This window comes from Diadema setosum, chromosome 5, assembly GCF_964275005.1.
Source record: "Diadema setosum chromosome 5, eeDiaSeto1, whole genome shotgun sequence".
In the NCBI taxonomy this organism is placed as follows: domain Eukaryota; kingdom Metazoa; phylum Echinodermata; class Echinoidea; order Diadematoida; family Diadematidae; genus Diadema; species Diadema setosum.
In genome coordinates this window covers 8,750,244-8,777,991 of record NC_092689.1, presented here as the reverse complement: position 1 = coordinate 8,777,991, position 27,748 = coordinate 8,750,244, and the positions used below count along the sequence as shown (strand labels likewise).

The window sequence follows — 27,748 nt, the reverse complement described above, 5'->3', positions numbered from 1 at the left end:
GCAAAGTATTTATGCCTAGTCAGTTATTATCTCAGATTTAACTAAAAGTACAGTCTGTCTGAAGGCATGGCTGGGGAACTGATCATGCATTCAGGTTTTCAGACTTTTGTTTCCAAACAGCCACTTTCACAACTCAGGGCATTATATTTCAAACTTGTCTATGACAGACAAAAATCAATGTTAGTCAAGTTGAACATTTTTGGGACATGTTTCTACATTTGAGTACTTACATGTAAAGGCACAGCCAATACTGTTAACAAAAGCCATTCATGCACCACTAGCATGTATATTACCTCTTTCTGCTTGGCTGTTTTCAACTGTTATTCTTTAGATTATTCTAGTCTATGATGTTGAGTAAAGTCTGTGATTCCACAGACCATTGCAGACTAAGTGCTGATTGTGAACTGGCTTATTGCTCTTCAAATCATTGTATTTGAATGTAATGTACACATCACATTTAGAGAGTGAGCAATTTCTTACTTCCCTGTAATGACAGAACACAGACTCTGCCATCTAGAGAAAGGCAGGCCTTTATTGCTTGCATGTTAATCTGTCAGAGCAATATTCTGTATGAAAATGACACTGCCCTGCACAAAAAACAAACTGTGCTACTGTACAAGTTACCATATTTTGCAGCCAAAGGTTTTATTTTTGAACAATTTTGTGAATTTTAATCACGCCTTCAATCAGCTCCACGAGCAGTGCTAATGGGTCAAAAAGACTCACCCCTGGCACAGACTGGTTTTACATGCACTGTACAGGTGTATAGATCTGCTTTCTGACGTTACTGGGGGACCTTACTCCCTGACACAGGCGCATTATGCCTGAGCCGTAGATGTATTCTACCCCATCTAAAAATCTAAAAAAAAGAGAATAGCAAGAAGTGGGTTCTGAAGCCTCCTTGAGCTACCTCAAGCTGACTTTCAGCTCAGTATACACATTACACAGACAAAATATGGAAAAGGAGATCCGATCTGATCAGGCTCTCATAGGTTCACCTATTATGCACTACCACATTGGTGAATGAAGTGACTAGACAAGACTTATAGTACAATGCAATGTAGTACGAGAGTTGATCGTATCACCGGACACTTTTTTTTTCCGTGGCTCTGAATTCCGTACTCAGTGGACGAAATTTCGGCCAAAAATAGCACGAGTTATTCACAAAGTCCTGAAAATTACAAATTCTGCAAAATTATGAAAATTATTCACTCCGTGTTTTTTGAGAATAGACTTAAAATATACCCCTCTCCAAAAAGTTGTCTTTTTGCGCGGTGTGAAATATATATCGCATTATAATTCCGCACACGATTTTCGCAATGAAATAATCAACGTCTTTCGAACTTTGTCCTTGAACCAGAATCACAATTCATCCCACAAATCACTGTACACATTCTCACTGAGCGGACGACAAAGAAATATTCAGCAAATGAGGCTCAAATTTTGTATTTTACCGTAAAATGTCTATCTTGAACATTTCGAACAGTTCGGGCGATAAAACCTCGTGAAAAATCAACAATCAAATTTTATATGTACGTGCTTTGACTATGGGAGTGCGGGTGACGAGTTGTGGGCCTTGCGGACCCCTTCCTTAGCGCACAACTTCTTGCATCGTTGGCGTTTGAGGACGATAGCTGCAAATTTCCAGTATCGATCAGTGATCTTGTGGTTCTACTGCCACTGGAATCTTCAGCATTTTCTCTGTACAATGAGTGGGATTTCATAGAATTTCAGTGATGAAATGTGATTCAAACATGCATAGGCCTAGATATTAACTATGACGAGGTGTGGGTCACTCGATTATAAATCTGAGGTAAAATAAGAATCTCTTTGCGTTTTTACATTTTTATGTCACATTTTTTGCGATTTCACTCCACACAATGTTCTGTGAGGCTAAATCTACGAAGTCTCGCGCGTTCTGAATACGTCATCAGTACACAAAAATGTGCCTGTTTGGAATTACCATGCTGTCCGGTAATACCATACCTGTATACAATTAATAAGCAACTAAAGACAGCGAAAAATCCATCTGTAAAAGCTTTCTAATTTTATCATTTTTTTTTTTTACTTTTACGGTCGGCTCTCCTCCGTAGGGGATTCTGTGAAGCCAGACGCATTCTCCGCAAAACATATCCCTGACAACAAGATACAGACCGATCTTTCGGTCACAAGCAACTATATTTCTACTGCTTATGAACAGTACACTCCAGGATCCAGTACTAATGTATAACGCTCTGTCTGTCAATAACATCCACACAGGCAGTATACTACACAACACTGTGCTGTAGAACAGAGCACTGGATCAAGTTAGTACCGTTAGTGCACCAGTTTTCAACAGGACCCAGATTTCGACACCCAGCAGATAATTCTTATAAAATTTCATACTCAATACAAATGTCTGACTTCAGCAATCAACCAAGTTATCAATCACATTTCTAGTCTTATATAAACACCGTTTGTCACTTGTCATCATAATCCGACGGTAGAATATTTAGGAGAAAAGCAACACAGTGTCAGCGGAAATGTTAATGTCAGCCATTTTTAGGGGTTCAATACAATATGACGCATTTTGTATACATCGCCGTAAAATTAAATTCACCCGTGCCGGTTATCTTGCTTAAGTATCAGTTTGTTTGCCAAATCTTGATGTTTGATTTCGTAATCGTCTTTAGTAATTTCATGGCTGAATTCGTGATAAATGAGCAAACTTGTAGAAAGAGTTGGCTTTGAGAATGTGGCACCAGATTTCGACATTCCCATATCAAGACACGCTATAGAGGAAACAACAAGTTCTTGCGCCAGTATGATTGCTAGTTTGCGTCCACAATGCAGTGTACGCGTACTGTACGCGCCGTGTGATTTCTGTGTGATGCGCGCTGTGATTGTGTTGAAAAATGATGCTGGGTGTCGAAATCTGATGCCAGCGACGGCGTGACGGAAATCGCTTAAAAATTGAACGCGAGTGCATTCAAATGGAATTCGTTTAAGGCATATTATTATTGGCCTTTGTAGCTCAACTTCATATCGAAATTCCGAGGTAAAACGGTGCAGTATTGATGGTAAACAAGGAAATGTGCTAAAGTGTCGAAAACCGGTGCCCTTACTGTACATACAGTTGTTATGTTACACTGATCAGCTTGTTAAAATGTTTGTATTTTGTACAGGTGCCCCACACGAACATGGTCATGGGTACTGACACGCTTTTAGTCAGTGAGCTAAACATGATCATGAGAATTTGTTAGTAGAATTAATATTAACGTTAGCATTCAAAGTCAAGATTGGCGTCTAACTCTTTAACTTTTTACTCTTGCTTGGCTCTTGCTCTTGGGTAAATTTAAATTACAGAATCTAAAACTGATGAGAAGAATCATGTCGATACTCACATAACTGATCAGCACCTCCAGTAGTTCTGACGTAAGCTTTACGGCGCTAGCTTTACAAAACATTCGTAAAAATTAAGCCATTTTCTTGGTCGTTATTTTCACTTTTACGATGTAAACAACATCTGGAACAGTGTAGCATTGTAATTTCAGCTACATGCCATCAACGCTGCTGTTGTTGAATTGTACGCGGACGGAGCGGAGTACGTGTAGTACAAATTCTTACGGCTTGATCCCCGGCCCCCACACGGCCACCACCACTCGGTTGTTCGCGTCAGCCGTGCAGTTCAACGCCTTCCTATTCACAACGCATTCCATTTCAAAGACTCACAGCGTTATTGACAACGGTGGACGCGTCCATTACGGAAACCTACAAGCGCACAAATATTCTTAAAGAAATATATCAGCTTTGACGTTTTCTACCGCAAACATATCATCATTTCCATAGATGAGTCATACTGGATTGATGTTTTGAATTGTATTTCTCTCTTCCGGCTGCAATTACGAGCCTGAATATTGAAATTGTGAAATTGTCCCTCTCCGCGAAGCTCCGTTTCATTACCCCTTCCAATTTGGAATTGCCTTCCTATGAAGATACAGCATACACCTGTGCCGAGAAACACCTGTGACGAGGAAAGGTTCTCAGAGCTGTGGAGAACGCTGTTTGGAGAAAGATGGAAAGATTAGTAAAGATAGAATAGATAGATAGATAGATAGATAGATAGATAGATAGATAGATAGATAGATAGATAGATAGATAGATAGATAGATAGATAGATAGATAGATAGATAGATAGATAGATAGATAGATAGATAGATAGATAGATAGATAGATAGATAGATAGATAGATAGATAGGTTGGTAGGTAGATAGATAGATGGATAGATAGATAGATAGATAGATAGATAGATAGATAGGTTGGTAGGTAGATAGATAGATGGATAGATAGATAGATAGATAGATAGATAGATAGATAGATAGATAGATAGATAGATAGATAGACGTGAATAAATGCTCTGCAGATATATCAAAATCAAAACTAATGGATTTAGTCTGCAAACAGAATCAAACTGACACTGAACAAGATGATTCAATTTCCAGGTGTGCTTATTAAATGCCAAAATTTGAGAAATCTGAGAAACAAACTGTGTATTTCTTGTTTTATTTTCATCTGAGGAGATGGCTGGGGAGTCCATATTCAGCTGCACTGGTTGGTCTTCCATGGGGTCCAGTCAGATACAGCGGTGGATCGAGAGGGGGTGCACCGGGTGTGCGTCCCCTCTTTATTTTTTGTTAAAACAAAAGAAATAAAAAGAAAAAATGGTTGGGTGCGTGACAAATTGTGCCTCCCCCTTATGGAATTCCTGGATCCGCCCCTGAAATACGAGACATAATCACTTCACTGGGTTTATGCATCCTGTTCTTTTGCAATGAATAAATGAAGCAGGACCTTTAACGTACACGAGATGCGATTCTTTCACATACAAGATCTCCATTTTATTTCCTATCTGGGGGATAGAGTATTTAACATTTTACTAAAGGAGATGATATAACCACACACAACTCTGCCCTGTTAGACTAAGTAATCAAACCTAGGTCCTTTGGATCTGGAGGCAGACGCGCTACAGACTAAGCCAAATCACCACCCTGTAATCACTGTAAATGGTCTACGAAAACCTTTCATGATTTTGTTGAAATTCACTCTCAATGTCACTGATATGCTGATGCTTTGGTCTCGCTTCGTTCACAAACTACAATGTACAAACACATTCTATTGGCAATTTCAGTGATTTTTTTTTTCCAGATATATCTTACCTTCATACCCGGGTTACTGTACCGGTATGTCATCTGAATTCCTTCATTTGGACTTTTATGAATTAAAGGCAAAACTTTCAGTGATTTCTTTTTCTCAAATAAATCTTACCTCCACACTGTATGTCACCTGAATTCCTTCATTTGGACTTTTATGAATTAAAGGCAAAACTTTCAGTGACTTTTTTTTTTCCAAACAAGGAAAAGTAGAAATTATGCGGTGCGTAATATATGTTCCCGCCGGAAGTACATGTAGCATTTTGTAGCAAAATGTACAATATAGGTCAAAAATCAAGGTCAAAGGTCAAAGAAGTCAAAGGTCAAAATTCTGTGTAGAAGTTTTGAAGCCCTCACCTAGTGCCATCACATAAACAAATGGAATCGAAATCGGGTTAGAAATGGCGAAGGAGTAGGATTTTGTAGCCAATGTACAATATAGGTCAAAAAATCAAGGTCAAAGGTCAATGAAGTCAAAGGTCAAAATTCTGTATAGAAGTTTTGAAGCCCTCACCTAGTGCCATCACATAAAGCAAACAGAATCGAAATCGGGTTAGAAATGGCGAAGGAGTAGCATTTTGTAACAAAATGTATAATGTAGGTCAAAAAATCAAGGTCAAAGGTCAAAGAAATCAAAGGTCACAATTCTGTGTAGAAGTTTTGAAGCCCTAAACTAGTGCCATCACATAAAGCAAACGGAATCGAAATCGGGTTAGAAATGGCGAAGAAGTAGCATTTTGTAGCAAAATGTACAATATAGGTCAAAGGTCACAACTGAAATTCTGTGTAGAAGTTTCAAAGCTCCCATGTAGTGCTATCATATAAAGCAAATAGAATCAAAATTGGCTCATAAATGACAGAGTAGTAGCAAATTGAAGATTTTGATCACACACGGACGCACAGACAGACAGACAAACACACAGACACACGGACACACACACATACGGAGCCGGTTTCATAGTCCCCTGCTCGAACTCATTCGGCTGGGACAATAAATCTTACCTCCACATTGTATGTCATCAGTATTCCTTCATTTGGACTTTTATGAATTAAAGGCAAAACCTTCAGTGATTTTTTTTTTCAAATAAATCTTACCTCCACACTGTATGTCATCTGAATTCCTTCATTTGGACTTTTATAAATTAAAGGCAAAACTTTGCAGTATTTCACATAGTGATTGAGAACAAACACAAAAATCAATCATATCATCAGCTGCACACCAAATCACATGCATTTCTTCCTATGTCCTGTGACAATGCATCTCAGTCTCTCCATTGCCTCCCCCGTCCCCCTCTCACTTTCTCCCCTTCTTATACGCTTGTGCTCATTCCAGATCATTACAGTACACAACTACAGGTTTTCTGTGTGTGTGTTCACGTAAAGTCCGACCTCTCCTGTCCAGACATGTTGGGACTGGTGCTCATAAGGATACGGGATTTGGCCAGATATGGGAGACTCAATGTTTACTACACACAGTTGCCTACACAGTGGTAGTAGCATGTACATGTATCAATTTTGTGTGAACATGTCATATCCCTGTCACCTGGTCTGATATTTAAATATCTGAGAAATGTCTGATAATTTGCTCAATGACAATTGCCTGTACCATGGTGCCCTCATTTAATGAAAAGTTTTCTGTCCATGTTCTTGCAGTGACTTGGGGGTAATGAATGTCTAATTGCACGTTATTCACATGAAAATTAAATGTGAATGTATGTTAATTATGTTGGGAATAATATGTAATTCATGTGAGTTTCTGTAGGAGTTTTGTTTGAGTTAGAAATCCTCATATTTCCTGTAATTATTGGACTGAAAAAAAAAAAATCATGCGGAGATTGCATCCAGATAACAGAGAGACCCAGATAAAGGGAGGTCAGATAGCATGGGCGTAAATCCCGGGGGGGATGGGGGGGATATATCCCCCCCCCCCCCCTGAAATGGAGGAGGGGGGATGGCCTGTACAATCATCCCCCCCTGAATTTTGAGGGGAAAAATGGAGGAAGCAGAAATGTGATTGTATCAATTTTGGCATATTGCATGACGTTTGTACGCCGGCCTTCAGACAGGTAACAGAGCTGAACAGTATTCTATCTTATAGGAAAATGTATAATTTTCTCAAGCGCTCGCTCGCTTCGCTCGCGAAGAAAGTAACATCGACATACACTGTAAGGTATGGCTCAGGCGTTGACAACGTCAAATCAAGGAGGTATCGACATACCTCCTTGGTCAAATAGTATAGGTCTACATGTAAACATGCTATGACGCGAGTAACTGGGGACCATCTGCAAAATATGTACGAAAACATACAAACAAACAATAACAACAACTTTATTGCCATAATTGAATCCCCTCCATTTCCTGACTCATTCCTGAGAAACGACAGTGACTGATGACTCAGTCAGGATACATCTATGGGCATACCAAGGGAAGATCAGGGACGTCGAATCTATGGGGGGCAAAGGGGCATTTGCCCCGCCCCAAAGGAAGTGTTTAGACAGACAAATCATTTATCCCCCAAGCATTTCCCGAGATGAGGACAACAAATCTCGAACTTTCTTAACGGAAAATTGTCCAAATATCGCCAGAACTATGCACCAGATCGTTGTATTGCAATCATGAACATGCAAAAGGTCCGCTATACAAGATAAGGGATAAACTTTGTACACTTTTGACATAGACGTATATTCCCTAATTTGTCAAAGAGTGTGCAGCAGATCACGGGGGAGGGGGATGGTTCTCAAATAAAAGTGGGACAAACAAAAGCGAAAAATATAGCTACAAACGGCAGTTTTTTTAGTGTAAAATTTTAAAATTTTAAAGCTCGCTCGCTCCGCTCGCTCGCATTTAACCGCTATGCCATTCTCCTGATGTTGCTGCCAGTGATTGACAGCAGGTGCACCCGGTGCCCCCCCCCCCCTTAATTTCCAAAGCGAAAATATAGCTACAAACGACAGTTTTTAGGACTGGAAAATGTCAAAATTTTCAAGCTCACTCGCTTCGCTCGCTAGCATTTAATCAGTATGCCATTCTCCTGATGTTACTGCCAGTAATTGCCGGCAGTTGCGCCCGGTGTGCCCCCTTAATTTCCAAAGTGAAAAAATACAGCCACAAACGGCAGTCTTTGGACTGTAAAATGTCAAAATTTTCAAGCTCGCTCGCTCCGCTCGCTCGCATTTAACCGCTATGCCATTCTCCTGATGTTGCTGCCAGTAATTGCCGGCAGTTGCACTCGGTGTGCCCCCTAAATTTCCAAAGCGAAAAAGTATCAGTAGCTACAAACGGCAGTTTTTAGACTGTAAAATGTCAAAATTTTCAAGCTCGCTCGTTCCGCTCGCTCGCATTTAATCGCTATGCCATTCTCCTGATGTTGCTGCCAGTGATTGTGAGCAGGTGTGCCCCCCTTAATTTCCAAAGCGAAAAAAATAGCTACAAACGACAGTTTGGGGACTGTAAGATGTCAAATTTTTGAAGCTCGCTCGCTTCGCTCGCTCGCACTTAATTATTATTCCATTCTCCTGATGTTGCTGCCAGTAATTGCCGGCAGTTTTCGCCCGGTGCGCCCCCTTAATTTCCAAAGCGAAAAATATAGCTACAAACGGCAGTTTTTGGACTGTCAATAATGTCAAAATTTTGAAGCTCGCTCGCTTCGCTCGCTCGCATTTAATCATTATGCCATTCTCCTGATGTTGCTGCCAGTAATTGCCAGCAGTTTTCGCCCGGTGCGCCCCCTTAATTTCCAAAGCGAAAAATATAGCTACAAACGGCAGTTTTTGGACTGTCAATAATGTCAAAATTTTCAAGCTCGCTCGCCCCGCTCGCTCGCATTTAACTGCTATGCCATTCTCCTGATGTTGCTGCCAGTAATTGCCAGCAGTTGCGCCTGACTATGCGGCCCCCCTTAATTTCCAAAGCGAAAAAGCATAGCTACAAACGGCAGTTTTTAGACTGTAAAGTGTGAAAATTTTCATGCTCGCTCGCTCCGCTCGCTCGCATTTAATCGCTATGCCATTCTCCTGATGTTGCTGCCAGTAATTGACAGCAGTTGCGCCTGGTGTGCCCCCCTTAATTTCCAAAGCGAAGAATATAGCTACAAACGGCAGTTTTTGGACTGAAAAATGTCAAAATTTTCAACGCAAAGAGATTTCACCGTAGGAGGGGGAAACCCCCGTACCATACCCTCCCCCCTCGCTTGATTCGTTCCCTCACATAACCGCTCCTCCTAAGATCAAATCCTGTCTACGCCGATGATAGGCCCCATTATTTAGTAGGCCTTCACAGTGATGTCGCACAGCAAGAGCTGAAATACCACGATTTTGTCATTCAATAATATATTGTGATTATTTCATTTCCTTATTGTTTTTTTAAAGAAAAGAAAAGAAAATTTTCACCACAAGTGAGCACCAGATCGCTGAATTTCAGGTCTGAAAATGCAAAATCTTCCTCGTGTGGGAGAGGGATACCCCCCCCCCCCCCCATACACACCCTTCCCCCGTTCGGTCGTTCCGCTCCCTCTCACAGATATTTCCCCCCCCCAAAAAAAAAAAAAAAAAAAAAAAAGATGTTTTCATACTTTTAAGGTCTGATTTTCCGCCGAAAGTCGTCTGACAAGCAAAAAAAAAAAAAAAAAAAAAAAGCAACAAGAACAAAAAGTCTTTATGTTGTTGCTGCCACTTTTCTCCCACTTTATATTTCATGCAAAAGAGTGGGGCATCCGATCCCTGTAAAGTGTGTGTGTGTGTGGGGGGGGGGGGGGAGGGGGGCACAAAGCTTCTCCCCCCCCCCCCCCAAAAAAAAAAAAACAAAAAAAAACGAAAAGGCTGCGCCGGTCCGGTTATTGGCTTGTAATCGTGGTGATGGTGACCATCCCCCCCACTCCTCAGTATGGATTTACGCCGTTGTCAGATAGGACAGGTCAGATTGTACTGATGATAAAGATGAAAACAGATACACACAGTGTCAGCAAGCAGTCTGATTGATGTAAACTATACATCACAAGATGATAACCTGGCATAGATTTCATCATTGCTTTATTCATGCTATGTATTGATTTCATCAACACATTAACACCATAAAATCTTTTAACACAATCACGTTCCATCACATTCTCCATTTTGATGTCTTAACTAATTCAACATCGTACAATCCAACTAATCTCAACATATCAATCACTTTCACTCCTGTAATGAAGACATAACATTACATGTGGTCAATTTGGTAAAGTCATACAAGTAAATCAAATTTCAAATTAAGTTCGCCGACCTATATTACAAATTGGTAGCTGACATACACTATAAAACAAACTTTTTGGAGCCAATGAAATATAAAAACAGCCTTTTACAGGTACGTACATCTTTTGTGTTTGCTAGAGTAGTCCTGGCTGCAGAGAAAGCATGCCAAATTTTTACATTTAACCACTACTGTGATCATAACTTGTCATATTTGCGAGGAAAATAGACACTATAACTGAAGAAGTTGAATGACTATGCACACAAGTTTTCAGTATTTGAATAAACACACACAGAAAGAACTGATTGCTCTTTTGTGCTTGTTCGACAGCCAAACGGAGCTTTTTTTGAGAGAGAGAAGTAATAACAAATGGAGTTTTGTAAAAGTATGCTACATCCAAGACCAATTCACATCAAAGGCATGCAAAGTCACCACGAGAGAAATAAAACAAGTCACAACTTTGCTCTACCAAAGACAATTCACTGGAAATGTCTCCAGTGAAATCCAAGGGAATTGATTTGAAATGCAGCAGCTAAAAAGTTGTTTGTTACAAGAAAATTGATGGTGTGGTGGAAAGATAACATCTTCTAAAACTACTTGATATCATAATGATGATTAAGTTTGTATATGAAGTAACTTGATTGAATGGCAATGTCAGTAACTCCAATCATTTGATTGGCATCCATCTGTTTCATGAGACAATGATAGTGCCTGCAATCATATAACAGTCTATAACATAATAATCTCTCTGGTGCACAGTTTATGAATTGAATATGAAAAAAAATAAACAAATGATTTAATACATATTTCAAATATTATTGCAATTTGTTTCTAAAATTGAATACCACTCCTCAGATGGCTTGGTGATGCCACATACTTGTATTTCATTTGGATGCATTGAGCTTAAAAGCACACTTGCCATCTCTCCTGGAAACGAAACATGACCCTCCTCGACCCTACAACATCTACTTCAAGGCCCGGTCCCACTGGCCGACGGACACAAAGCGTATGCAGAAAGGACACAGCGGACGAGTAAAATTTCGGGGATGGCTTCATCCGCTTTCATCCGCTCCAGAAATTGACAAAATTGGCGAAAATTGGCGGTAACAGAACGGAAATAGAACGGACGTGGGTAGTATGTAGCGGGGATGTTAAACGGATGTTCATCGGAAGCCTAGCGGATGAAAGTGGATGGAAGGGGATGACAGCTCCGAAGGGGTTACCGGAGATAATTGCGAAGCGGACGCATAGCAGAAAAAGCGGATGCAGAGTGGATGCAGAGCGGATGCAGAGCGGATGCAGAGGGGATGCTTTCGAAATGCTTTATAAACGAGATGCATACGCTTACATCCTTTCTATTAACGTGCTATTAACGATGTAAAGACGTTCCACATACCATATCTTTCCTCCCTCTTTCCGTTTTTAGCTGCAGCGGATGTGAGTTGCGAGGATGCCCAGAGGATGCAGAGAGGATGCAGCGGACGTTTAAGGGATGCCGCACGGACATACAACGTTTATTGCTCGTATGTCGCGGATTTACATCGTACACAGCGGAAAGTTCATCCGTTCTAAAAGTTTTAAGCAGCTTAAAACTTTTTGCGCGGATGGAATCACAGTGGACGGATGCTCGATGGATAGAGCGGATGAAACACGTATGCGATGGGTACACAACGGATTCGTAGCGTTTTCCAACGAATGGCAAGATTTTTTGTACGCTTTACATCCTCTTTGCATCCGTAAGTGCAGTGGGACCGGGCCTTCATATCATGTCAATTTCATCTTCCTGTACAATATTGTGTTTCAGTCAGGATCCATTTTCTTGCACTGCAAGCCCTGCAAAGTCTAGACCAGCCATGCATGGTACCATTTTTTCCCCCTTCCATTCACCAGGAAGCGACTCATTTGACCAATTACAGAGCAGTTGTTGTTGTTGTTGTTGTTGTTTTTGTTGTTGTTGTTGTTGTTGTTGTTGTTGTTGCTGTTGTTGTTGTTGCTGTTGTTGTTGATGTGGTGGTGGTGGTGGTGGTGTTTATGTTAGATATTTCTGTGTTCATGACTTGGGATTGCCTGTGCACCTATTTACCCCCCTTGAAATTTTCAATGCAGCAAATCCAGTAGTCTTAGTCTCGCTGATTAGCAAAATGAAAAACGGAGGGGAAAATCATTCAAATCGGACTTCTCTAATACAGTATCTGTGTAGGTTATGACCGCCACACAATATCAACAGCCTGAAGAATGCTATGACATATGTAGTTAAAGAGAACTCAAAGACCCATACTCATCAAGGCCGAGCGTGAGTAGTAGCCTACATCTCATGAATACACTGGCAAAATAAAACTTTCCTGATAACAACAACAAAAAGAAAAACTATTCGTTTTTTCTTCAGCAATAACTGTTCAATGAGGTAGCAACAGCTGCTATACCTTGACAAATATCACACTGTGAAGTCAGCAAATGGTGGTACAGATTAGTGATGCTTGCACAACAAGAGAACAACCAAATTTTCAGGTAAGACAAACAAATAAATGACTAATATTCGATCAACATCATGCTCTTCAGTGAGATTCCATTTCAAAATGAATTGCACGAGATCATCGCTGATCACGATCCCCAGTTCCAGGAACACTGAGAATATGGAAGCTGTCCTTACGATTTGTCATTTGCCCATTTAATTTTCTTCTTCAGTGAGAAACACTAGTGTAGAAACTGTTTGTTATAACGCAGGTGGTATCTGCACTCAGTTCGGGATTTACAGTAAGTGTTCATGAGCCATATTCCTCACACATACGACCGTGGCTCTCCAAAGGGGCAGCATGGGATGGAATGTCAGGCACAGCTCTTGGGGGGGGATTACTTCTTGTAGCTGTAGAAGCCTTCACCCGTCTTAATACCAAGCTTTCCCTCAGCAACCAGCTTGTTGATGGTGGGGCTGGGTTTGAAGAGATCTTCGTCAGGGTAGTTCTCATGCCATCCTATCAATGGAAGGAAGAAGCAGATGCAAGATTCATAATTAACCAACAAATTTTCAGAATTAATATCCAACACTTTTTTTTTCTCAGTAAAAAAGTTACAAAGGGTTATTCACAGCCATTTCAAGCCTCCAAATCCCGTTTGAAAGAAATCCCATCTCTCTTACATGTATATTATGGCACTGTTTATGGATATCACAAGGGTAAAAGTAACATACTCAATCAAGAAATTGGGCTTTACATTCAACAAGCTTCCCCTACAACAGAACATTTGTGTAGGTTACATTACTTCTAAGATGGAATTGATATCAGGCAGCAGATAAGACATATCACGTAATACATTGTAAGCATGCTCCATATTACATCATAATCTTTCAACTATGGGGATATTCTCAAAACCCTTTTCTGCCCCATTTCATGACAGCAGGCTCGTTCTTCATTTTATTTCAAAACCCTTGTAACAAGTTTTCCTTTGCCTCAGGTAATCATACCGGTTACTAAGAGAGATATAATGAAGATGATTTAAAAAAACAAACAAACAAACAAACAAACAATTCCACTGCAAAATAGAATATCTCTGTGGAAAACCTCTGTGGATGAACCTCTGTGGAAAAAACAAACAAACAACAAAGCCAATGAGACTAGATCTATCAAAAATGTTTAACATGCTTCCTCATTGTTATCAAACCACTCAACACCCAATTGTCGCAACACCATCTACCACACAACTTGAACCTACCGTCAAGGATGAACTTGATGACATCAATTCCCACGTAGTCGGTCAGTTCAAAAGGTCCCATAGGATAACCCGCACCCAGCTTCATCCCGGTATCAATGTCCCGTGGTGTGGCATCCCCTGGGATGGAAAGAGGTGGTAGGAATATGAATGGTAACTTGTCTGCAGTAATAGCATGGTCATCCTTATTCCAGTATAGGAAACAACAAGGAACACAAGTGGACAGCATGTCCATTAACCCTAACTAGCTAACTAGGCGGGGGGGCCTCAGAGGCCCCCCTCGAAATTCCACGCAATGTGTCACCATCGTAAAAAGCCATCGCCGCGATATTTCATGACTTTTTCTTGTGAGTATCCCGCATCTTTTGACACCAAATTTGTGATGCCCAGACAAGCAGTTCCAAAGTTGGGCATAAATTTGAATATGCACGTTTTTACAAAAAATTACTCAAAAACGTGAATTTGTGCACAATTTCAATGCAAATTGTGCTTGTAACACTCAAATTTCATAAATGCAATATTATTTTTTCATTTCATTGATTAAAATCAATGCACCTGTACTTTGAGACAGCGGCACTACGGGAAAGGACTATCATTTTAAATGAAGGATGGGATTTTGGATTGTGGTGTACTTTGCTCACAAAATTGCATCACTTGACATCATGCAAGTGGGCAGAAAAACAGCAGCAACCCCTCCCCCGTACCCCTCCAGATTCTACAAGTACCTACCTCTCTCCAACATCCTGACGGCCTCACACATGTACGGCACAAGAAGTCTGTTGACAACAAACCCTGGGGTATCCTATATGGAGGGGATAAGGCGAGAGCAAAAATAAGATTGCATGATGTTAATATGGTGATTTAATGCAATCTTCCAAAGCTGGGAGTCCTAGAATCATGCCAAGTGCCACCTGTCCTCATGTGGTTCAAGAATTTATTGAACATGCATTTAGATTGCCATAACAGGCCATCTTGTTAAAACGTAATCAATAAAAACGTCACTTTGCCATCTTGTTTAATGTCAACAGAAAGAATATCGTGTAGCTGCATTGTAAGGCTTCAATTATTTTCATCTAAGTGAATTAAGTCACAGTTTTAGCTAGGATTTAGACTTGAAATCTCAGTATTCTCCTATATAAAACAGCCACAAAGTTCACAATTTCATTATCCATGCTATGTATCTAACACACACACACACACACAAAATATTACACACATGTCATAAAATTGTATAATTTGATTAAGACTCTCGTCTATTCTTTAAATGGGCGGGGGGGAGGTCTTATCGGATCAGCAAATGGACTTTTGAAGACAACTGAATATGAAAATTTGAAAAATCAACAGTCCATTCCAAAGCACAGAATTTTTTCTTGCATCAGGATAATATGTACCTTTGGCTCCTAATCCGTCATTCTGAAATCTGCATTAACAATTTTTGGCCTTGATGATGTGATGTTTGCAGTTATGCATTTATTTATTTTATTTTATTTTTTGATCTATACAATCAACACTGAAAATCTGTGTTAAAAAAAAAAAAAAAAAAAATCTGTAACAAATCATACATATTAACTTTTTTTTCAGTCTTACTATAATGGTTTTGAGAGAGGAACAATATTAGCATCCCATCTAAGAGCATATTTTGCTCTCATAAGTCCTTCGTTTTGCATAGACAGGTCTAATTGTCATCTTCCTCACTGACACGATGACCTACTCATCCACGGGAAATACCACTTAGTAGAGGGGTGCATACATACTTTGCATGTGATGGGGACTTTTCCCATGGCCTTTGAAAACTCCATCAGGCTCTCGTACGTTTCGTCACTTGTTTTGCTAATCCTTACAACCTGGAAAAAAAGATAGCATAGATTGATAACACAGGAAATGTCACTCTTTCATATTTGTGAGTTCTACAGTCAGAATAAGTGTTCAGTCATCATTTTGAGGTATCTGAACTCACACACTCAATCTCCACTCCATTGCTGTGCATGAAATTCATGTGACATGAATGCCTATTTCTCACTTTTTCTTAAATTGCATGGACATGTCTCTCAAACATTCACAATAAATCAATGTCTTTCCTTTCATTATTTATTCGCTTATGAGTTCAGCTGAGCTGACAGTGGCGTATGCAAGTCTCAGGTCTACCTGGTGGCATTTTCTGGTCTCCATACTACTGCATCTAGTCTGTTAAAATGCTCATATTGCACTCCAATGTAATAGGATTAGATCCCTACACTAAAACAGGACATAGTCTGAAAACGTGATATTGACCTGTGACCCCTAGCCTCCATTACATCGCAGCGAAGACTAACTCAGTTCACTGCTCTGTCCTAGTCTATACCTATAACAAAATATGATTATGATTATTCCATTCAATATTCCACCAGTTTCAGTTGACACTTACACGAGTCCAAAATATGATGTTGAACTTTGACCTTTAGCTTTCATCCAATCTATCTTACTAGTAGGCTGAATAAATATCAATCCTTTGAAGCATCAAGGTTGATGCGAATGAGAGATAAAGACTGTTTTATAACATGTAGATGACTGCCTGTCAAAGACTGACCAACAGATGGCAGCAGACTGTGTGTCAAAACATTATGGGCATGAAGATATCAACATCACCTGGTATCACACCATTTAACCACATACTTCTAATCATGGCCCCTCCATTTCACACACTTCTCTTAATATTGATGAGCATTTGTCATAAGAGTCTGAAATGATTCAGAAAGGGTCAACTGCAAAGCACTACTATTTCTTCTTTTTTTCAGACCAGGGCCCTGTTTTATGATGAGTTATAATTGATTATAATTGATTTATATAGTTGATTTCAATCATAAGTCTATGGCAGCCTGTGTATTAAGGAAATATAAAAATTGGTCATATCTTTTGATAAAACGGGGCCCTGGAGCAAGTTGGCAAAATATTGATTACCTCAACCAGCTTCATCATAGGCACTGGATTAAAGAAGTGAAGGCCACCAAACTTTTCTTGTCGTGATGTTGCACTCGCAATGTCGGTGATTGAAAGTGATGATGTATTGCTTGCAAATATTGTGCTCCTGCAGGATGGAAAGAAAAAATTAAAATGTCGCCGGACTGGTCACAGACAAACATAATTGAAAAACTGTTTGAAAAGACTGTTTACAAAATTCAATAAAACAATGTTTTAAACACATCTAGTGCTAGTTAAAAAGAAAAAAAAATGCTTGGTAAGGCTCCCTCTCTTGGTCATATTTCATAAAACAATTTCATTTGAAGCTCCCTGATGTAATACATTTGGATGGTCACTGAAATAGAGCATCCGGCCTTGTGTGGCCGGGTGATTGACCAGCTGTGCTGACCTTGTCATATATAACAACAGCATCTCTGAAAAACCAAGCTATCAAAACAGTAATTCTAATCACGGAATAACTCAGACTGATATCAGTAGACTCCTATTGAACATGGAACAAAAGCTGCAACACACCTGCAGTACACACATGTACAATTGTATGCTACCAGATGCCTCCATTAACAATTGTAGAAGGGACATACAAATAAATTAATAATAAAAATATAAATAAATCACTACAAACATGTGCCACATTACACACACTTCTGAAACACAAGACCATTTGCCTTGTGTTGCACAGCATTTAGTTAATGGATGAGTTCTCTGTAAGTGCTTCATTACATTATGGCATCATTTTCCGCTCTCTGATCTTTGCCACAGTCACTGCACTTTTCATACAGCATATAAACCTACAATAATAATACAGTGCTCATGTGTTATGAGGAACTGCTTAAGTGGGAACCCAATTCTATGTATAAATAAAAAATGCTGTTGAGGTGTCACAGTATGATGTACAATTGTCCTATTCCCAGTTTAGAGTTATACAATGTGGGTTTGGGAACATTTTCTAATGTGTGTGTGTGGGGGGGGGGGGGGAGAGATCACTGACCCATAAACACAAGCATAATTCAGATTCAACATAACAAAAATAAGATAAATTATAACACAGAGACAAAGCACAAATGAGAGAGAGGGGAAAAAAAAAAAACAACCCTAGATCGTGACATGGAAAAAAGGGCTGCCAGGGGCAAGAAAAGGTAAAACATACACCGTAACTCTACTGGGAATAGTGTGTCCTACATCACACTGTGGCACCTGAACAGCACTTAATTTTTCTATGTATAAGCCCATAATAAATTCAACCACCTCCATGTTTCAAATGCTTTGTTGAATATGGAATTCAAGATTGGTTCCATGTTTTCAGTTCCATTAAAAATGAAAAATTACAACAAATCTGAATCTCTTCCTTGTTACTATGCTACATCATAGATACATACACATTTAGTTACTTTCGGGGCATGAAACTTTCGCGAATTGGAACATTGTGCCCCTGGGGAGTGGCCAGGGATCAAAGTGGGCAATGGTGTCCATTATATTAATAACAATTCTACACTCTAGCAATGGTCTGTCAAGTTTGGTGAAAATTTGACCACGTTTTTACGAGAAAGAAAGAATCAAAATTTGAAAACTGGGACACAATTTGAGTACCCCTTCCTGCCACCTCTGGATCTGCCATGAACAAACTTGATTTTACAGTCACCAACGTACCTACTCACAGCACTATCACTTCTGTTCTGGAGACAAAATTTAAAGATTCCTTATTCATTTCCTAAGTTATGCACAGGCTCACAGAGAAAGCCTCTACTGCACAAATTATGCTAAAACCTGATCAGTTCAGATTTAAAGCAATAAGCACCCCTATGAACAAATAAATGGAAAATAATTACAGCAATGCTTTTTTTTTTTTTTTTTTTGTAATCTAGACAAAGACTGTGTTCAGTCCTCATGGGCATACATTGAGTCATGAAGCTAAAAAAGTGCTGACATGCAATGCTGGTGTCAGACCGATATCATTATTATGTTGCCGATGTGTAAAAAGTGCAACAGTTGAGTGTGTACAGTAGTGGTTCAGACTGACTCACATACTTGGAGTCATTGGCTCATTACATGATTGACAGAAGAGTGCGTAAATCCTCCTTAACCTTTATACTACCTTTTGTTTAAGGACCATGGCTTTGTTTAAGGATCATGGCACAGGTGTCTAAAAACGAATTGCCATTGAACAGAGATAAATGTACCTAATCTCTCTCATCCCTATTGTATTACAATGACCATCCTGTTGGAATGAGGCATCTTGCTACACCCGAGTAGGTTTGCTGACTTCAAAATTAGTTTGAGTTTTTATGGATTACTAAATGCTGATGAAAAGTGCAAGAAATTATCAAAGCTATCAGCCTCAGCCTGGGCATGTAAAAGGTTAGGGAATAAACAGTGCACAGCAGGCAGTCTCATTCATACTGAATGACACAAGACAACATCATTTTGGGTGTTTTTTATGATTAAATACATGTCTATTTTTGCCAAAATGGGGGAGGGAGGGGGGTTAGTATGTCTATCAACAGTTTGATTCATTCACTGACATAGCAATGCACCAGACATATTGCATAACCCATTGAATCATCTTTTCTTATTTCATAAGCCCCCTACCCCCCAGTTATGGCCGACATATTAGTTACGACATTTAAAAGTATAAATATTGTGCCTATAGATACCAGTAAATGTAGTTGCTCGAGAAGGCAGGTATATCATGCAAGTGTATCATGCAAGTAATTGATGCAAGCATCATGAAGTATCATGAAGTATCAAGACCCTCTCACATGCCTCTCTGCGGAGTGCATACCAATGTGTGACTAGCACCCTGCACTTTCATGGAGATTTGTATGTACATGACCAAATTACATCTCCACATGGTGACAGCTGATGTGGGACTCAGGGAGAAAATATGCTGGCAGCCCTCAACAAGCGTTTCACCTCACAGAGACAAACAATGTACTATGCATTTTCTCCTGCTCAGAGAGATGAATATAATCTGAAGAGGGAATGAATTTACACTCAATATGTATCTGACATAAATTGCAGTGCACCAAGTTAGTCAAGAAAAATGCATTAAGTGTAGCTTATGGATATATATTGCAATGAATCTGCATAATGCTGGCATTTTTTTTTTTTATAAGAGAAACAATTGACAGCTAGCACACAGCACATGGCAAAATGTAATGTAAATTTTAGCTGGATGTGCACAACGAAGGGAGCTATCACTACCACACATTGTAATATCCATTTCACACCACATGACTCTCACAGAAAATCAACATTTGTAGGCTGGGAAGAGCTGCTTTGCAGATTTCACAGAACTGGGGTATGTTTCATGAAAGTCTTATGAGAGACTTTTTGCTTGTAGATACAGTACTTACGAGAGACTTTTCGCTCATATGACATACTTATGAGAGACTTCATGAAATGGATCATACTTCTCTTTGAAAGCCTCTCATGACTACATACCATACGCTCATATATGAGCGACTTTGGCCATTCTGAAATTTTTGTAAAGACTTTTATGAGATGACTTCATGAAACTGACCCCTGATGTTACCGATAGATTTACATGATTCTACAGTAATGCTGATGGAAGTGATATTTTGAGAGAAATTGTCTTCATTGTATCTAAACTTTAAATATAGTTGGTAACAATCATACTGTTGGATTGCATGGACATCCAAAAGTTCAATATTCAATGACAGAATAGGTTTGCTAATGACCTGTTGAAAGCTAAAAACTACCATCATCGTAGAAAAGGGAAAGTAAGTAGGACTAGTTATTACGTATGATTACAGGTCCAGTCTGAAAAATCTTATAAATTCTACTTCAGGACTACCAAAATGTTGAATATCAGAGGTGGTATTTCTTGTCTGTTTCCAATAAAATGAACACAAATTATGTCTTGTGTCGCATTGTTGCAATACAAAAAGAGAACATTGCTTAATTTTTTTTCCCTCTTTTTTCCCTTCTTTTTCTTTTTTACGGTGATCATGCAAAGTATCATAAGGCTGCAAGGAATTCTGTACTTCAGATTACAACATTTCTTTCAATAGCATGGTATAATACCATGTAATGTTCACATCAATTGAATGACACTCTTTTGATAAGGCATGTGTACATGTAAAGGCCATTTGAAACATATTCGCTAGCATGGATTTTTGCAAGGACTCATTTATGTATCACAGTACAATGTATGTCTATTTCACTTCCTAGGAAGTCAGTACAAAAGAACATTTCTGAGAGCAGAGTTCTGTTTGATGTAGTTGGTGTGCCATTTTAATCAAAGACTGCATTCTGTTTTGAAGGTCATATATCCCTTTTGCAAAGTCAAGAAATTTTGCACGGTTGAAGAATAATGTCTCCAAATGGAGTGTTTGAAAATCTTACGGTAATATGCCGCTGTGTTTTTTAAAAAGAAATGAAAAAATAACCCAATGTCACTTGAGAATACACTCTCCTTCTGTACCAAAAATATGGGTTGGAATTATATGGGGTCCAGATAAATCTAATGAAAATATATAGTACTGTTTAACCCTCCATCACAAAGAAGTTTCCAGTTTTATCATTCTGGAGAAATGTCTGTATTACCTGCCTTTAATTACAAAGTGTGAAAGGAATCTTTCAGGGTAGCAAAAGGGACACATGAACTTTGAATCAAGCCAAATTATCTGTTTGCAGCTTTTGCTGGTACAAAAAAAAAACAAACAAACAAACAAACAAACAATGGAATTCATCTTGATACTGGAGGGCACTTCTGCTGATCTTGTGATCCCAGATATGCACACAAATCTGCAAACCATCTTACCTGTACTACCCCTATACCTGTGACTACACCATTGTGCATTTAACCTTTGATCATTACCTTCCTTATCTTAAGCTGGCAAGGAGATTAAAACTCCAGCCATAGCTACACTGATCATCACTGAGGTGCAACAGCATCAGGTTTACTGAGCAGTTAATATTGCCAGCAAGAAAAAGACTATGGCAAAGAAGTGTGCACTTAAAATTATGTAATTACATCGAGGGAGATGGAGCAAGAAAGATTGAGAAAGGCTACCTAAATGTCAAGTACATGTATTTACACTGTGGTTTACAATATTCAGTGTTGTTGTGCAAGTCATTAAAGAGCAAGCATATATCAAGTCTACTACACTATACTCAAAGGAATTTTTTCTTCTTCTTTTCCTCCATTCATACAAGTTAAGTTGACCATGGAAGATGTTTAATGTGATAAGAACTTATAAAAAAATTGTGATAGAGATCTGAATGGTGATGGAATGGCTGACTTACGCTGGGGCTGCCTTGTCCAGTCTGGCAAACAGGTCTTTCTTGATCCCGATGTTCTCGATGATGGCTTCGATGACTAGATCAGTATTCGTCACTGCCTCCTCGGCATTGGTCTCCATCTTTATCTGGCCCAGGGTGGAGTTCACAAACTCTGTGCCCCCCTAAAATGCATTGCATTAGTGAGAGAGGGAGAGGAAATCAGAATCATCTTTGATGAATGGACAACTTTTAAACCACACCACAAAATGCTATCTCTGTCTTCACCCTTCTAACATTTGCATATTTATGCAGGCTCTTCACTGCATTGAGAAAATATTGCATTTTGTAACATCTTGCATATATGTCTTACCTTTATGTAACAGACCAGTTGGGGTAATTTTTGCAACCAAGAAATGTACAGGTGAATTGGTATGAGTGCCTTACTTGAGTCTAGATTTGAGTCTAATCTTGTGGGTCTGAGAGGTGTAGACTACGCTCTCACATTGTTTTTTTTTTTTTTCTTTTTGCTGAAGTACAAAACCCTATTGTGTGGCTCACACACCCTATTGTTTTAGTGAAAGCATGCAGCATTGACCATACAGTGTTCAGGGTTGTGTGTAGTCACCAAAATGTGGCTGGGGATGAGTGGAACACTTGGAGCAGCATGATGGATGGAAGCATGTCTTAGCTCAAAACTTCCAGACGTTTCAACAAAGTTTGTGGAGAAACAAGAGGCCTGAACTTGGTGAGGAACCTGGGCTACAATGCCTTGACTATGAAAATGACAACTTTGTTATTATACGGTTGTACAATAAATGACAAATGTGAGTTTGAAGTATGATTTGTCAAGTTGTGTAAAGAAAGATTGTAGCCAGTGCTGCTGAGAGCAGCTGCATTACACAGAGTTACTACATAAGCTAAGGTATGGTACCGATGGTGCAAATGAATGTGTGTGTTATACCTGGCAAACTAGGGAGTAACTTTTCACAATGCCATCGCTGGCCATGGCATGTATGAAGAATACTGGTTGGCTTCATGGTATGGGATGGAGCTTAGGTGATTACTTGTGGTGACACAGTAATGTATGCCACAACGCAGACAAGCTGTTCATGTTTATTCATAGTGTTTCAGTTGGAAGTTTGATGCTATGCAAGTATAAAGTAGTCACGGTGTAATCACTAAAACTTTGAAAGGTGACTGATTATAGGTGATAAGTGATTCGGAGTGATTATGTAGTAGGAAATAAGGGAGATGAAGGAAGACAGGGTATGCTGTTTCATCATTTTCCCCAGGAATAATGTAGTTTTATGGCATAGGTTGCAGTGTGAGTGAGAATGCCATATTTCCAAGAGTCACTTCATGCTATGTTCATAGTTTAATGCGAATGATGGAAATAGCAGGTATGACAAAAATCCTGTATGAGGTACACCATACAATGGAGATGGTATTAGCTTTACCATCCGGGCGTTGGATGATGGTACATTACAGAACTCTATGTGGGGTATAATGTAGCCCTAGATACATGGTGTCAATCCATCACCCAGATAGATGATGAACTACCGTAGTTTTTTATCTAGGTGTAGTTACTAGTGGTGCAGTGTACTAAAATTCGAGAAGTGTGCTGTATAGGCTGTAACATACATCTATGCTAGCATCAATGTGTTGTATATTCTTTTTTTATGGAGAGTGTGCCAGATGAGACATGTTACCGTACTCGCTGGAATGTACAATACTGATGGCACTGGCTAGGTGTTTGATGTGAGTTATCTGTTATGACTGATAGAGTCTATGACTTAAGTTATAGTGCCGTTAGGTGCAAGACACTAAAGACGTTTTTGTTACTTTTGGATAATGTTGATATTACAGAGTTCAAGTTCACTGAGTGACTTGGAAGTCACTTTGCATGGAGTCGAGTCTCAAGAGAGCTCAAGAGGGGTGAGTTGTAGTAGGGCAGTGATAAGCATATAGGCTAGCAAGCTCAACGCTGCTTAAATTGTACATAGGTTGTTGTTGAAAGGAAATCTGTTTCATGAAGTTTTTGGTCAGTTGAAATGTGCTTTGTTTGATACATTTCAGAGTTGATGATGTACGATACAGTATATTGGTGTTGGTAGGCCAGCAAGCCTGTTTGTTGACAGGGTAACATCATTAAATTTGTGCTGTTTGTAGTACATATAGCAGGCTGTGAGTTATTTTGCATATTATGAAAGCAGATGTTGGGATATATACACTGAGTACAAGACAATACAAAGCATAATAAAACAACAAAGGGGGGGGGGGTAATTACATGCATATGGTTGAAATAAATAAGAAGGGAGTATATTGTGAACTGAAAGAATAAAGATGATAAGTACCAGGGTAGATAATTTGCAGTGATAATTGTATGATCATATGTGTACAATGGTGTACCGTAGGGAAAACGATATGGCTGGAAAATCATAGAAAGTGATATTGATTTTTCCAAATAGTTCACATGGATTGGAATGCTGAAAAGCATGAATAGACAAAATTGAGACATCAGTAGTGTAGCATGTTACAACAGCATGCAGTTTGCAGATATGTCACATGGCCAGTGTGTAAGTCATGATTTGTTCCTTCTTGTTGTTGTTCTTTTCAGGGTTAAGCCACCCTCAATTAAAGTCTGCCACTATACTGAACAAATGATGGAGTCCTGTGTCATTTGTCTCCAACCTGCTGTGTTACATTTATATTACCAAAATAAAATCAGCAAAGTTAAACCAAACCTCTTGTGAAATATGAAAGAGCATACAATTCTAAGAAGAATTTGAGTTTATATGATGGAAATTGGTTTTGAAATGGCTGATACACCAAAACACACAGAGAGCCCAATAAGAAGTGAGATCAAAATTTTATTAAGACCACTTTGTTTTACTTTTTTTTTTCTTTTTTGACATCACAGCCATTTCAAAACCAATTCTCATTCACTAAACCTTGAATTCCTCTTAGAGTTGTATGCTCTTTCATGAGAGGTTTCTAATTATCTTGCAGAAAGTTAGAATCTGATCCCCCATCTCAACACAAAAACTATACTATGTCTTAATTAAAATGACCTCCAAAATCCATTCTTAGGCTAAACTTGGATGAAATATAGCACAAACTGGGGCTTTTGTAATGTCCATTATTGCAACAGGACTTGCACAATTCTGCAGGGAACAGTGGAAGGGAAGACTAAAGAAGGTAGAGGGTGGACAGGGGAAGAAAATAAGGACATTGAACCACTGGGAATAGATCTAAAAAAGAAGCAGGGACAGACATTCTGGTACCGATACAGCATTTCCTCGAAAAGAGTACTGGTGAGTGGAATGTCACTGGTGCAAAGATTATCGAGGTGGTACCCTAATGATGCTATCTGGAATTACGGTTAGAAGATGAAGAAAATTCTACAATGTACATGGGTATTTGCTTGGCCATAAGTGACCATTTCAACCATTTTCATAGTGATAGTTGTGTGCGTTTGTGTGTGTGTGTTTGTTTGTTTGTCTGTTTGTTTTTGTTTTTTTTTGTGTAAAACATGTTAATATGGAAAATATGCCTAAACAAAACAAGGGTTCATGTTAAGATGGAGCTTCTTTTTGCAATGACGATTATATTTCTTGATAATCTTTTCTTGCTTTAGTTATCTGTTTTGTTTTGTTTGGGTTTTTTTTAAACTCACATCTGGATCATCAGCATACTTTTTCTTGGCGACACGGGCGAGGCTCTTCTGGATGTAAGCCTTGGACTTGTCCAGGATCTCTGCAGTTGTGTCCACCACTGTCACACTGTGGCCAGTTTGGGCAGCAACCTGTCAATTATTGAACAGGCAGATTAACATTACTTAAATTGTAATTAATAAAATTACAACGCCATTGATACATCTCAGCAGAGCTATCCTGCTTATGACATTTCCTGTTCCATGGAGCAATAAGTGGGCAGATGTCATGCAAATATATTGGTACATCAACAATGACAAATTTTAATCAATAATATCATGTTTTACTTTTTTTAACAGTAATTTTATCTCTTTTTTTTTTCATTAACAATGTCACAGAATTTAGGGAGAACAAGTTGTAGCAATGTAGGTTCAGATTAGAGGAAGGCTGATAAGAGACCAACTAATACATAGCATGTACCCAGGTTCATTCAATTCAGAATAGATCTTGATAAACTAAAACAAGCAAATACTAGTAGATAAATAAATAGAAAACCTAAACCGTCCGGCAATAGGCATAACAAGGCCTAACCCCGTCGCGGGGCGCTGTAACACAGTAACAGCTTTACGGTACGTATTTGTCCGTATGGGGTCGCTGCTGCGGTTAAACAAGGCCTAATGTTAGACATAGGCCTAGAGATATAAATTTAAATCAATCAATCAATCAATCAACATGAAAAACTGACTGTTCAATTTCATTACAATTTCCTTCAGCACTCCACCCTCCAGCTCTAGTAACTTTGATGAAAATGAAACCATTGGGTGATATATACATGCATCAATTTCTTTGTAACTCGTTAGAAATCTACAATCCAATCCTACCCTCATTCCTTGCCAACGTTTCATCCCAACATCAATTCAAACAATATGGGACTATTAAATGGGAGTACCGGAAAGTTACCTGGGCAATTCCAGCTCCCATTTGTCCTCCTCCAATGACTGTTACATGTTTTATGGCAGCCATTCTTGCGGCAGATGTGGCCATACTTCTGGAGATTGCGTTCGTAGCAAATGCCATGATGAATATGTTCTTTCTGCGCTAAAAATTACGGCCGAAGAGAGCAAAATGCCGAACGTAAAATTTCCCACACGTGCGTTGAACGACCATGCAAGCGTCTACACTACACGGGCGCGCGGGACGATGCGGCGAGAAGCGACAGACCGACCGACGCAGGCTAGGCCAGGGTACGTGGCTGGCTCGCTTTCGAGGTACGCAGAGAACGACGTGAAAATGATCTTCACAAGTGGGCGCTTTCACAGAGCTTTCAAGTTCGGTGCGATCGAGTGTTTATGGTGGGTAATGTTTGTTATTCCAAAGGTTCATTAATCCGAAAAGTAGAAATAAAGTCAGAAATAAATGTTAAAAAGCTCAACGTGCATATCAAAAAAAAGAAAGAAATTTGGTGGTAACAAGAGTTACATAGTTAAGGAAAGTTATCAATGATGCAAAAGCTTGCAAAGAAGATGTTATGAAAATGAATATTGACGGGGCAACAACTGATAAACACTGTAAAGACATGGGTGTTTTTTGTTACTGGCTGTAGGCATTTATATGTTTTTATCTTACAGACAGTACGCGATATTCAAATCATGATTATAGTTCACAATTGACAAAAAAAAAATCAAATGGCATATTTTCCTCCACTGCATAGAATATGCAAAGAAATTATCGATATTGTGAACGATTCAGAGAGTGCAACCATGCAGTGTAGGA

At 39.2% G+C, this 27,748-nt stretch overlaps 1 protein-coding gene and 1 long non-coding RNA gene across 2 annotated transcripts; both read right to left on the bottom strand.

Moving 5' to 3' along the window:
• Positions 1-10,156: 10,156 nt before the first annotated feature.
• LOC140228560 (uncharacterized) lies at positions 10,157-12,367 on the bottom strand. The gene is made up of 2 exons (XR_011901244.1): positions 12,173-12,367; positions 10,157-11,383 (listed from the first exon to the last, which is right to left on the bottom strand). It is a non-coding gene; the product is annotated as an uncharacterized lncRNA (long non-coding RNA).
• An 18-nt stretch (positions 12,368-12,385) lies between these two features.
• On the bottom strand, positions 12,386-27,150 carry LOC140228559 (hydroxyacyl-coenzyme A dehydrogenase, mitochondrial-like). Its single transcript, XM_072308791.1, has 8 exons — positions 26,936-27,150; positions 25,999-26,127; positions 22,347-22,504; positions 17,058-17,184; positions 15,875-15,964; positions 14,850-14,922; positions 14,124-14,240; positions 12,386-13,387 (listed from the first exon to the last, which is right to left on the bottom strand). Exons 1-8 carry the CDS (start codon positions 27,050-27,052, stop codon positions 13,266-13,268), a joined length of 933 nt encoding a protein of 310 aa, XP_072164892.1. The 5' UTR covers positions 27,053-27,150; the 3' UTR covers positions 12,386-13,265.
• Between the last annotated feature and the right edge of the window lie 598 nt (positions 27,151-27,748).

Bases quoted from the DNA above. Each gene is read 5' to 3' on its own strand.
- LOC140228559 (XM_072308791.1), bottom strand. From the start codon at position 27,052: ATGGCATTTGCTACGAACGCAATCTCCAGAAGTATGGCCACATCTGCC. The intron at 26,128-26,935 runs GTAACTTTCCGG...AATAATTGACAG, and splicing joins TGGGAGCTGGAATTGCCCAG to GTTGCTGCCCAAACTGGCCA. The intron at 14,241-14,849 runs GTAGGTACTTGT...TTTCCATCCCAG, and splicing joins CGTCAGGATGTTGGAGAGAG to GGGATGCCACACCACGGGAC.